Source organism: Natator depressus, chromosome 8, assembly GCF_965152275.1.
Source record: "Natator depressus isolate rNatDep1 chromosome 8, rNatDep2.hap1, whole genome shotgun sequence".
Taxonomy (NCBI): Eukaryota; Metazoa; Chordata; order Testudines; family Cheloniidae; genus Natator; species Natator depressus.
Window position 1 is genome coordinate 105,227,451 of NC_134241.1, and position 13,743 is coordinate 105,241,193.

At 45.1% G+C, this 13,743-nt stretch overlaps 1 protein-coding gene across 10 annotated transcripts in view; it reads right to left on the bottom strand.

The window, feature by feature from the left end:
- Positions 1 to 13,743, bottom strand: part of ST3GAL3 (ST3 beta-galactoside alpha-2,3-sialyltransferase 3) — a 402,838-nt gene that overhangs the window by 49,889 nt on the left and 339,206 nt on the right. For all 10 annotated transcript variants that reach the window (XM_074961912.1, XM_074961917.1, XM_074961911.1 and 7 more), the window contains one exon: positions 10,341 to 10,487. In XM_074961912.1, the coding sequence (XP_074818013.1) occupies positions 10,341 to 10,487 (147 nt within the window). The remainder of the gene's footprint in view (positions 1 to 10,340; positions 10,488 to 13,743) is intronic.

Genomic DNA, 13,743 nt, shown 5'->3' on the forward strand with positions numbered 1-13,743 from the left:
CACTGGATATGATTAGAGACAAGCTCATCAGGATAAAAATAAAGATTAGATATTTATATGGGTAACAAGAATAGACAGAGAGATAATAGTAAATATTAAAATAATAAGAGTTTTGGAAGAGACTTGGACCCTTCTTCTTCAGGGCTCAAGGCACCGTCTATAGGGGTTAGGAGGGAAGTCTCCTAGGCGGCAGGTTATCCTGTAACAGTCTATGGAAGGCTACTTATAAATAGGGCTGGGAGCACTGCCCATTATTAAGGGTGCCCAACACTTGCCATTATAAGACCCTGTTTTCAGTTGCTTATAATTTTGCCAAGCTTTAACAATCCGGACTGAAATTTTCCATGCTGGGTGACTGCCTCAGGCTGACTTTGGGGTGGGGGTGGGGAGAAACTTTGCCAAAACGGTTCGGTGGTTTCTGAGAATGAGGCTAAGGGAAAATATGTTAAAAGAAAAGGCGTACTTGTGGCATCCGATGAAGTGAGCTGTAGCTCACGAAAGCTTATGCTCAAATAAATTGGTTAGTCTCTAAGGTGCCACAAGTCGTCCTGTTCTTTTTGCGGATACAGACTAACACGGCTTCTACTCTGAAACCAGAAAATATGTTGTTTCCCCACATGAAAAAATTCTGATGCTGTTTTCTTTGAAAAATCTTGAGCCCTGGCAAGTGTTGAAGAAGGAACTTGACCAGTGGTGGGCAACCTGCGGCCCATCAGGGTAATCCGCTGGCGGGCCACGAAGCAGTTTGTTTACACTGACTGTCGACAGGCTCGGCCACCCGCAGCTCCCAGTGGCCGGGAACGGCAAACCACGGCGACTGGGAGCTGCAGGCGACCATGTGTGCGGACGGTCAATGTAAACAGACTGTCTCGTGGCCCGCCAGTGGATTACCCTGACGGGCCCCAGGTTGCCCACCACTGAACTTGACATTTTGTCAACTCTGTGAAAATCTGTCCAAATTCGGGCAATGTATAAGCCTTTGAAACATTGCTCAAGAGAGGCTCAGATTTTAGCAGCTAAATTCCCGGAACAGCCTGTCCATAGAAGCTACAGTCCAGAGCTGAGCAGGGCTTTCCCTGCAATTGCAGGTCTGTGCTGCTATGGACTAGGGCAGGGCCAGTCTCAGGCACCTGACTGAGAGCAGGGAGCCAGTCTCTTCTGTACTCTCAGTGCCTCTCTCGTTGGACCCAGGCAGCGTGGGGGAAGGAAGCGACCTGATTTGAATGCCGGGGCCAGACTGGGTGTGGGGGGGGTGCGGGGGGTTGGAGATGGAACAAGGAGCTGGGGGGAGGCAGAAACTGGAGCTGGTGGCTGGCAGGGGGGAGAGAGATTGGGACTGGGTGTCCCAGAACACTGGGATTAGGAGCCATGCAGGGAAATGGGGCAGAAAGAACACCGGGAGCCAGTAGGTGGGACTGGGGAGCATTGGGGGGAGGAGGAAGGAGGTAAAGGGGGAGAGACAACGGATCTCATGAGAAGCCAGGATACAGGGGAAGAACTGGGACTGGCTGGGCAAAGACACAGCCTGGATGAGGGGCCTGGGAAGGAAAGCTGAGACCGGGAGCCAGTGGGAACTGGGAACATAGGCAGGGTTGGGGGTGGTGACTGGAGGCCAGGCTGCGGGAGAAAGATAGGCTGGATGAGGACCTGGAAATCCAGAGGGACGGGGGAACTGGGACTGGCTAGACAAGGAGACTGGGATGGAACTTAGCTGTGTGTAGGGGGAACTGGGGTGTAAGCCTGGATTGTCAGTACTGCTAACCAGTGCTGAAGATCCTCAGCTGAAGACGAGCATATGGTGTCACTGCCATGGTTGGTGCCAGTAAACCCAGAAAAAAGAGAATCTGTTGGGGTGGATATTGGAGACGGAGATATATAGAGATTTTTATTTTTACATCTCTCCCCTCTGGGAGAAAGGCTCTTGCCACAGTATGGTCACTATATGGCCCCATAAAGAGGATTCTCTGAGTCGAGTTTAAGAATGACTTTTCCCAATTTATTTGTAATCCCAGAATGGCAAATGGAAAATATTTGCTTTACATGTAATATGATGGCAGTGGTCATGACAGAGGACTTCAACTATCCAGACAACTGTTGGGAAAATAATACAGCAAGTCACTGATTACACAACACATTTTTGGACTGCGTTGTTGACAACCTTTTATTGCAGAAGGTAGAACAAGCAACTAGGGGAGAGGCCGTTCTACATCTAATTCTGACAAACAGGGAGGAACTGGTCAAGAATTTGAAGGTAGAAGGCAGCTTGAGTAAAAGTGATGATGAAATGATAGAGTTCATGATTTTAAGGGATAGTAGGAAGGAAAACAGTGAATAAAGACAATAGACTTCAAGAAGGCAGACTTTAGCAAGCTCAAAGAATTGGTACATAAGATCATGTGGGAAGCAAGTCTACATGGAAAAAAAGAGCTCAGGAAAATTCACAGCTTTTTAAAGGCACAGGAGCAAACTATCCCAATGTGTAGGAAGGAAGGAAGTGTGGGAAAACACCACCCTGGCTTAACCAGATCTTCAACAAACCGAAACTCAAAAAAAAAAAGTCACATAAAAAGTGGCAACTAGTTCAAATTACAAAGGATGACTAATAAAAAAAACAACACAAGAATTAGGGACAAAATTAGAAAGGCCAAGGTACAAAACAAGATTAAACCGGCCAGGGTAACAAGAAACCATTTTACAAGAACACGAGAAGCAAGAAGATGACCAAGGACAGGGTAGGCCTGTTACTTACGAGGAGGGAAAGACAGCAACAAAATACAAAGCAATGGCCAAAGTGTTAAATGCCTTTTTGATTTCAGTTTTCACCAGAAAGGTTAGCAGTGATCAGATGACTAACATAGTGAATATCAGTGTAAATGGGGTACGATATAAGGCTAAAATAGGGAAAGAACAAGTTAAGAATTACTTAGACAAGTTAGATATCCTCAGGTTAGCAGGACTTGACGAAAAACATCATAGAATACTTAAGGAACTGGCTGAAGAAATCTCTGAGTCATTAGTAGGGCCCAACCAAATTCACGGTCCATTTTGGACAATTTCACGGTCATAGTATTTAAAAAATCATAACTTTTATGATTTCAGATATTTAAATCTGAAATTTCCCAGTGTTGTGACTATAGGGGTCAATTCTGAAGGCGGCAGCAGCAGAGACGTACGGGTGGCACGGTATAGTATTGCCACCCTTACGTCTGTGCTGCTGGCAGGGTGCTGCCTTCAGAGCTGGGTGCCAGGCAAGCAGCCGCTGCTCTCCAGCCTCCCAGCTCTGAGGGCAGCGCAGAAGTAAGGGTGGCAATACCGTGACCCCACTACAATAACCTTGTCACACCCTCACTCAACCCTCTTGTGGGTCAGGACCCCCAATTTGAGAAACACGGTCTCTCCCGTGAAATCTGTATGGTATAGGGTAAAAGTACACAAAAGACCAGCTTTCACGATCTGTGACATGTTTTTCATGCTGTGAATCTGGTAGGGCCCTAGCCATTAGTGATTATCTTTGAGAACTCATGGAGGATGGGAAAAATCCCAGAGGACTGGGAAAGGGCAAATATAGTACCTATCTTTAAAAAGGGGAATAAGGACAACCCAGAGAATTGCAGACCAGTTTGCTTTACTTCGGTACCCAGAAAGATAATGGAGCAAATAAACAATCAATTTGTAAGCACCTAGAAGATAATAAGGTGATAAGTAACAGTTCACATGGATTTGTCATGATCATAATATTCTTTTCTGGCAGGGAAACAAGCCCTGTGGATGGGTGGAAGCAGAAGATGTGATATATCATGACTTTAGTAAGGCTTTTGATACTGTCTTATATGACCTTCTCATAAACAAGCTAGGGAAATATAGCCTAGACAAACATACTATAAGGTGAGTGCTGGGAAAACTGCGGTCAGAGAGTAATTATCAATGTTTCACAGTCAAGCTGGAAGGGCATAACGAGTGGGGTCCCATAGAGATCTGGCCTGGGTCTGGTTCTATTCAATATCTTCATAAAAGATTTGGACAGTTAGATAGGAGTACAGTTATACACTTCGAGGACAATACCAAGCGCTAAGGGGTTGCAGCCATTTTGGAGCACAGGATTAGAATTTCAAAATGATCTTGACAAACTAGAGAAATGGTCTGAAATAAATAGGATGAAATTCAGTAAGAACAAAAGCAAAGTACTATGCTTAGGAAGGAGCAATCAATTGCACTAATAGAAAATGGGAAATGACTGCCTAGGAAGGAATATTGCAGAAAAGGATCTGGGGGTTATACTGGATCACAAACTAAGTGAGAGTCAACAGTGTAATACTTTTGCAAAAAAAGTAAACATTATGGGGTATTAGGAGTACTGTAAGCAAGACACTCTATTCAGCACTGATAAGGCCTCAACTGGAGTATTGTGTGCAATTCTGGGCACAACACTTTGGGAAAGATTTGGACAAACTGGAGAAAGTCCAGAGAAGAGCAACAAAAAATGATAAAAGGTCTAGAAATCATGACCTATGAAGGAAGATTGAATACACTGGGTTTGTTTCGTCTAGAGAAGAGAAGAATGAGAGGGGATATGATAACAGTTTTCAAGCACATAAAAGTTTGTTATAAGGAGGAGTGGTAAAAATTGTTCTTAACCTCTGAGGACAGGACAAGAAGCAATGGGCTTAAATTGCAGCAAGGGCAGTTTAGGTTGAACATTAGGAAAAACTTGCTAACTCTCAGGGTGGTTAAGCCCTAGAACAAACTACCTAAGGAGGTTGTTGTCAGGGACCAGGGGTCTCGAACGCTGGTCCACAGGGTTCTCAAGAGTAAGGCAGTCCCAACCTGCCACCCAGTGACCTGCTACCAGCTGCGAGAATAGCCGCTGAACTCTTGCAGAGGACTTCAGTCATAGGATCTGACTGGTCAAACTCTGGGGATCCTGATTGGCCACTAGCCTCTATTTAACCCATGCACAGGAACAGAACGTTATCCCTGCAGCGGGGCTCTTTCTGATATACTTGCTCCTACTGCCTGCAGCTGATCTCCTGGTAACCTGCCCTGCCTGCCTCCTGATACCTGACTCTCAGTTTGCTGTCTGGCCTGACGTGGACTCTGATGTCCTGGTATCGGATCCGGCCTGACTCCTGCTCTGATCTCTTGATCAGACCCCCATGTCACAGTCGTGACAGTTGTAGAATCTCCGTCACTGGAGGTTTTTATGAACAGGTTAAACAAACCCGTCAGGGATGATCTAGATAATACTTAGTCCTGCTTCAGCGCAGGGGACTGGACTAGAGACCTCTCGAGGTCCCTTCCAGTCCCATATTTCTATGATGTCTGCCTTGGACGACACTTATATTAACAAGTTGTCCACATATGGATAAACAAACATCCCCTGCCTTCTTAGGTATGCTGCGACTACAGACAGGCACTTTGTAAATACCCAGGACACTGAACCCAAAGGGGAGGACCTTGCACCAAAACCAGTCCTTTTCTACCACAAAGCACAGGTATTTCCGTTGACAAGGTGTTACTGAAATATGAAAATATGCGTCTTTTAAGTCCAGACCTGCAAACCAATCCAGAAGGGAAAGAGAAGGGATTATAGAAGTTAGAGAAAGCTTGTGGAAATGAAACTTTTAAATGTGTTTAATTTCCTTAAATCCAAACTGGGACGAAGGCCCCCCTCCTTTTTTGAAATGAGAAAATAACACAAGTAAACAGTGTTAAAGGTAACACTTGTTCTGAGGTCCAGACGGAGGCAGACCTGTTGCGAGAAGAGGTTTTTAATACATAAGGAGCAAAAGAAAGGTGAAGCGGGAAAGGAAACCTCATAACTGATGACATCAAGAAAGCTGAGGTGTTTAATGCCTGTTTTGCTTCAGTCTCCACTAAACAGGGTAATGGTGACCAGAGACTCAACACAAGTAATACTGACAACCCGGGGGAAGGAACACGAGCCGAAACAGAGAAAAAACGGGTTACAGAATATTTAGGTAAGTTAGATGTATTCAAGTCAGCAGAGCCTGAAGAAAGACCATATGCACAGAGTAGTTATCAATGGCTCGCTGTCAAGGAGAGGGTGTATCCAGTGGGGTCCTGCAGAGGTCAGTCCTGGATCCAGTACTAGTCAATATTTTCATTAATGACTTGGATAGTGGAATGGAGAGTATGTTTATAAAATTTGCAGATGACACCAAGCTGAGAGGGGTTGCAAGAACAGGAATAGAATTCAAAATGACCTTGACAAAATGGAGAACGGATCTGAATTCAAGAAGATTAAATTCAATGAAGACAAGTTCATAGTACTTCATTTAGAAAGGAAAATTCAAGTGCACAAATACGAAATGGGGAATTGCTGGCTAGGTGGTCATACTGCTGAAAAGGATCTGGACATGTGATGGGGTTTACAAGCCCCATACTGAGCACAGGCAAAAGGGAGAGGACAGTCTTCCCTGCTTACAGCAATCAGGCTGATCACACCTGTGCACTGTTGCCAGAAAAGCCAATCATGGAGACATGAACCCACAGCTGTGACCAGTAAAAGAAACAGGCCCATCTATAAAGTGGCATTTGCCAGTCAGGCCAGAAAACCATCTTTGGCTCTGGTTGTACATATCTTTGTCCAGACGGATCTGAGGTATAGGAGTGCCTTTGTCCATAATACTTCTTGTGTGGATCTGGTCTGCAATCAATATTCTTACTCCTCGCTGTGGTCATTCTCGGTTCAGAAAGAACTGGAGACAGCAATACCCTTGGCTGGACAAGGAAATGGGAGAAAAATTCTTCGCTGGGAAAACAGAGGGTGTTTTAGGTGGTGAAACTAGAGGAGAAATTCAGAATTCTTCTAAACATCCTCTCCTTTCTGGAGAAACACATATCTGAGGCTGTTGCATACATCTTCTGCCTGTTCACTTACTATACCTGCTTCAATCTCTTCCTGAGCCAGGGATGGATCTGATCTACGAACCTTGACTACTATCTGCTGTGGTGCTGCAGCATTCCCTCATCTCACCAGTTACTTACGTCTCACCTTCAGAACTGGCTCATCCGGATCCAAGAATATCGACTCACAAAAGCTTATGCTCAAATACATTTGTTAGTCTCTAAGGTGCCACAAGTACTCCTGTTCTTTTTGCGGAAAGGAATCTTTCCTCACCTTCCCATGAGGATATATATCATGCATTGGCTCCTTAAATATGTTTTGTTTAGAAAAATCTTTCTCCCATGGATTGGCTCTTTTCAAAGAGGCTGACACTGCTGAGAGCTGTCTTGCCAGTCAAAACTTTATCCAAAAGATTGTCTGTAAACAAAGAGGCCCGCACCTTGGTGGGTTTCCTTTTCTCATCCTTGTCACCAGATTTTTTGAGCACTAGATGGAGAGGAGGAAGATTTATCTTTCTTTCTAGTAGACATGTCTGTGCCAGCCTGTGGGCTTTCCTGGAATCTTGTCCTTTCCAAGTTCCGGAGGATTTTGCCAACTGTGCTTCTTGTAAGAGAATTGCTTGAAGCCTCTTTTGTCTTTTCTTCTTTGATCTCATTGTGAACACTGAGCAAACTGAACACTTGGAGGGTGAGTATCCTTCACATAAACATGGGAGGCATCTAGCATGTGTATCTGATGCCAGGAACACTACCAGATAAAATACACAACTTCTGAAACCAGGCTTGTTCCTCAGTTCCATACCAGGTAACTAACTTACTGTAACTATATTATTACCTAACTGACAACAATTTAACTACTTCATAACTAGGATTTAAACCAGCTAACTAATCACAGCTCTGAGGGGATTTTGGCGCCTCACACAAAACCATTCCCCTGCTCATGGTTAGAAGGAACCGAGGCTGTAGGAGCGCCGCGTCCTGTTTGTACCCTCACCTTGGAATTTCCCATGTTCCCGGAGGACAGGGTGAGGGAGACATGTGAGCACTCCAAAGGCTGCTGCTAGCTAGAGTTCTACCCTTCAGGCTGCGCCAGTCAAAGCAGCCCATGAGTAGGAATAGGCAGAGCACACTCAAAGGAGAAAATGGGGATAAAACCCATTCATCTCACTGAAGTGTTGTGAAAACAAATAAATTAATGTATGCAAAGCATTCAAGTACTACAGTGGTGACCCCAGAGACAAGCCACTGGGGAAATCTGTAATTCTGTCTTCTGAGCAAGGTTTGAAGTGTGCAATAAACAAGGAATAGGGTCACACATTGAACAATAAGGAGAACACAGACTATTGAACAGCTGTTCATTCTGTGAGCACTGTCCATCCTATGCACTGAATGAGGCAGGATTTGTGTGGAAACGACAGTATGTGATTGTATAAGTAATGATTGACCTAATGTAGCTGCACAAAGGGGCTGAATTAAGATTGCACAGGCAGCCTTAATTCTGGCATTTCCTCAGTTTTGAGAGCTTGACCCTGCAATCTTCTTTGAATGTAGTTTTTGTGTGTGATATGTATGTTTTGCACCTTCTTCCAGAACAGCTCACATTGACCACTATGGGGACCGGGTATTGGGATAGGGGGCTGTGACGTTATTGACATACTCTGGGACCGTATAGATCATTCTTGCAACCAAGGTCCTGTAGTGGCACCAAATCTTGTATACAGGGGGTCTAATAAGGTGTCTAAGACGAGGTTATGGTTGGCTGGTTAGGATTATGCTGTCTATATGTGTGTATCATTTTTGTAGTTAAAGTTGTAAGTATTGGCTCTATGCTGTCTGTATTTCAAACTTGTGCTCTGCTTCTGGGTGACACCCCAGACAAGTTGGTGTCAGCTCTGCCTAGCCTGCTGGATGGCCCATTAAGGACCCTCAGCTACACAACTGACCCAGTGAGAGAAGGCAGACACGCCTGGGGACGCAGCCAGGTATGCAGGGACCTGCCTAGGGACAGAACTCTGAGGTGTTTCCAGGCCATGGGATGGGCAGCTTGTCTTTGGAACAAACAAAGAGACCACATGGCAAGAGACTATAAAAATCTGCTGCAGCTCCTCCATCTGGTCTTCAATCCTGCTTCTTACCTCTGGAGGGACTTTGCTACACTGAAGCTTTGAACCAAGGACTGAAAGACCCATCCCAGCTGGGGATGTTCTCCAGAGACTTGATTTGAACCTGCAGTTTATTCTATCACTGTTGCAAGCCTGAACCAAGAACTTGGCCATCACTGTATGTCATTGATTCCATTGAGCCCAATTCTAGCTCTCGTCTCTCTCTTTTTCCTTTAATGAATAAACCTTTAGATTCGAAAGGATTGGCAACAGCATGATCTATGGGTAAGATCTGATTTGTATATTGACCTGGATCTGGTGCGTGGTCCTTTGGGATCGAGGGAACCTTTTTTTCTTTTACTGGGGTATTGGTTTTCATAACCATCTGTCCCCATAAAGAGTGGCACTGGTGGGGATACTGGGAAACTGGAGTGTCTAAGGGAATTGCTTGTGTGACCTGTGGTTAGCCAGTGGGGTAAAACCAAAGTCCTCTCTGTCTGGCTGGTTTGGTTTGCCTTAGAGGTGGAAAAACCCCAGCCTTGGGCTGTAACTGCCCTGCTCGAAGCAATTTGTCCTGAATTGGCGCCTCTCCGTGGGGTCCCGCCAGAACCAGCCTCGTTACAGAGGCCTCTTGGTCTGATCTGGCCTGGCAACTGCTATATTCCCGAAGAAAAGGTCAGGTTATAGGAGCTGATGAAAGGGTCCTGGGTAGAGTCGTACTTGCTCTTGTCAATTAGGACATGAGCCAAAGCATATTAATCTCTCACATCTCAACACTGAAGATTGGGACCCAATTTGGGATGCAGTTTGGGGCTGTATGCAAACCCATCACACCACACAGTATGACTCTGTGGTAACTACACCTAAAGCGTTGCATTCAAATTCTGGCCTTCTCGTTACCAGAAAGATATTGACCCACTGAAGGGAGTCAGAAGAAGAGGAATAACTGATCACGGGGTTGGAGGAATTAATCTAGGAGGAAAAATTAACGGAACAATAAAATAGCATGGTAGAACACACACAAGTCGGCAATGCCAAACGGCCCCCTTGTGTACATGCAGCATTATGATACAGTCTGATTAAATGACCACAGACTGTCTCCCAAATTATACATTACGATATACATGTTTCTTTAAGTCCTCACACACATGGGGATCTTGAAATGTTTTCACTCTGCTCTTTTACACTATGTGCCCTGTTCTAATGCTCCAATCAATCTTTACTGACACACTTTTAATAGGAGAAGTTCTGTTATCAGCACCCCCATACTTCACATTTCCTTTTCAACCAGCAGCAGATGTGTAAACAGACCAAGTTCTGGTGTCGTCTTCTTCCATCCCCTCCGATTTCTGTGCCCCACCTTGCACCTACCCCTCTGCCCATCCGGCCGCTGTTGAAAGGCAGGCCAATGAAGCTGAAAGCAGCCTCCTGGATGAAGTACGGATTCAGGATGCGGATCTCATGAGCTTCTCTTGGGACACGGGTTGCCACTGACTTCCAAAATCCATCAGATGCACTCTAGGGAATGGAGACAGCAAAACAAGCACAGGTGGTTAGATAACACAGATGCCACGTCCCTGTCATCCTCTGAAAATCCACCAGGGACAGCTGTTCTCATTCTCCCCTTGGACACAGCCTTAGTACTGGTCACAGCTGATCAAAAATCATTAGCCAAACATCCAAGAAAATCTCTAACTGATGCCGTATGCCGCATACTCCTCCTGTGCGTGAATCATATTTTCCCATGTCCCACTTCTACCCTAGATGTACTGTCATCCCTCGCTGGGTCATACTTGAATTAGGCTGTACGCTTATAAGGCACTATCTTGCTCTGTAAACTGCCATGCACGCGCACGGTGCGGAATAAAAAAACCCAAACAAACCATAAATAAATAGGACAATTGTGTCTTCCCCATAAATTGGTCTTCCTAGAGTGTTTACTCAGCAAACCTGAGAGACCAGGGGGATGGACACAGCCACTTTGCTTTGGAAGCTGCCCCTATGAGCACTTCTCATTCTGTGCCAAGCTGGCCTTTTCAGAGCTACCCTGGAGCCACTAGCCTCCAGAAATATCCCACAGCTGCAGAGAGTGGAAAACATAAAAAAGGAGGGAGAAACACAGGACATTGGGATGGGGCCAATTTAGAGAGAACTGTCCTACTCGCCTTCCAGTGTCCTCCCACTGGGAAACTACTTGGAATTAACATGCAGTAGAAGAAAAGAGACAGCGAGAACATTCATGATCATAACAAGAACAGGGAGAAGGTGGCTGATAAAATGAGAGATAATGACCGTGGATAGTTTCTCTCCGTTTGAATTCAATAGCCATCCCTTTTTGCATTCACCAAATCTCGCACATGTGAAAGGACGAACTTTTTCTGGGCAATAACTAAGCAGTGATGAGTGTTTCAGAGATTCGCCCACTCTTGGCAGACACAGCCCTTCAATGCACAGGTAACCTTGTCCTCAGCTTCTTTACCCAATTATTCACCCTTAGGAAGACACACCCAGATAGAACGTTGTAGGTGTAAAATAAAACTGCTAAAGAAATAATCATGTCTGGTGGATCTAGGCCATGACTACCTGGTAGCGTTCTGGTTCTCTACATCAGAGGAAAGCAGAATTTAAACATGGGAAGAACTAAAGGGCTTTTCACCCATTAGCAGCCATCATGCAGTAACCAGACTTGCTAGGTGAGGTGAGGTGTTTGCCACAGTGACCCGGGAATCTCTTAATCCCGAATGGCAAGGGGATGCAGAAGGTTACAGGCCTCTCGTGGGTCACAGATTTTAGATTAATAGATTAAGACCAGAGGGGACCATTGCGATCAGCTAGTATGGCCTCCTGCATAGCACAGGCCAGAGACCTGTCCCCAAATAATTCCTAGAACATGTCTTCTAGATAAACATCCAATCTCGATTTAAAAACTCAGCGATGAAGACTCCACCATGACCCTTGGCAAATTGTTCCAGTGGTTAATTCTTCTCACTGTTAAAAATTGACGCCTTACTTCCAGTCTGAATTTGTCTAGCTTCAATTTCTAGCCACTGGATCAAGTTAGACCTTTCTCTGCTAGACTGGAGAGCCCGTTATTAAATATTTGTTCCCCAGTTAAATACAGACTGTGATCAAATTACCCCTTAACCGTCTCTTTGTTAAGCTAAACAGATGGAGATCCTTGGATCTATTTCCTTTAATCATTCTCAGGGCTCTTCTGGGAACCCTCTCCAATTTATCGACATCGTTCTTGAACTGTGGGCACCAGAACTGGGCACAGGATTCCAGCAGCGGTCACACCAGTGTCAAATCCAGAGGTAAAATAACCTCTCTGATCCTACTCGAGATTCCTGGTTTTGCAGCCCAGGATCACACTAGCTCTTTCGGCCACAGCGTCACACGAAGAGCTCAGGTTCAGTTGATTATCCACCATGACCCCCAAAACTTTTTCAGAGTCACTGCTGCCCAGGCTAGGGTTCCCCCATCTTGTAAATATGGCCTATGTTCTTTGTTCCTAGAGGTATACATTTGCATTTAGCCGTATCAAAACGCATGTTGTTTACTTGTGCCCAGTTTGCCAAGCAATCTAGATTATTCTGAATCAGTGACCTGTCCTCTTCATTATTAACCACTCCCCCAAATATTGTGTTATCTGCAAATTTTATCAGTGATGATTTTATGTTTTCTTCCAGGCCACTGATAAAGACATTAAACAGCATAAGGCCAAAACCTGATCCCTGTGGGATCCCCTGGGGAATCAGACCCACTCAATGATGATTCCCCAGGTCTGGGGTGTCCATTCTAGTTCACCAAAGGGTGTCAGGTGAGGTCTTGAATAAATGCCTGAGCCACTCTGGTCATCAAAATCATTGTGACATGTACACAAACTATACAAGGAGAAATGTATGTATATACGGAAGTTATGTTCCTGAAGTCAGTTGGTACTGGTCACCGCGAAGGTGAAAAACAGGTTTTCTGTCGGACAAGAATGTTTATTCAGCGACCTGTTATTATGTAAATTGAGTGTGAGGACTTCAGAGAGAGAACGAAGGACTGGTCTACGGTGAAAAGTTCCCTCGCCATAGCTACGTCTCTCAGGAGTGTGAAACATCCACACCTCGCAGAGACACAGTTAAGCCAACTTAACCCCCAGTATAGAGAGTGCTGGGTCAATGGAAGAATTCTTCCATCAATCTAGCTACTGCGTCATGGGGAGATGGATTCACTATGCAGACAGGAGATCCCCTCGGCACAGGGAGTCTCCACACGGAAGTGCTGCAGCTCTGCTGCTGTCGTGTTTCAAGTGCAGACAAGCCCTAAGTGTAGACACAGTCGAAGAGAGTGTGAGAGAAATAATGGGGAGGAAGAACCGTATCTGGAGATGCACTTCAAAGGTTTGCCTGACTGTATGCGGCGAGCAGAGAAGACACCCAGGCACCCTTCACCAAGGAAGAAAGAAAGACAAGTGCTTTTGCTTCATGGAAAAGAGGTCTCAACCAGACTTGGTTGAAAATGCTGAAGAGAATTTTGGGTGAGACAAAGCTTCAGGAGGTTATCGTGTTAGTTAGGTTTATTCTCTAGAAAGTATTATGATTTTGTTATATATTTAACCATTTGTTTCCTACATTCTTACTCACTATTACTTGAATCTTTGATGATAAACTTATGGTTGTTTTCACTATAAATGCATCTAAGTGCTGTGGTTAAGCAAGGTGGTGGTCCTGAGCGAACCCAGACAAGCTGGTGTGTTCTCTCCTTTGGGAACAGCAGGGCTGGT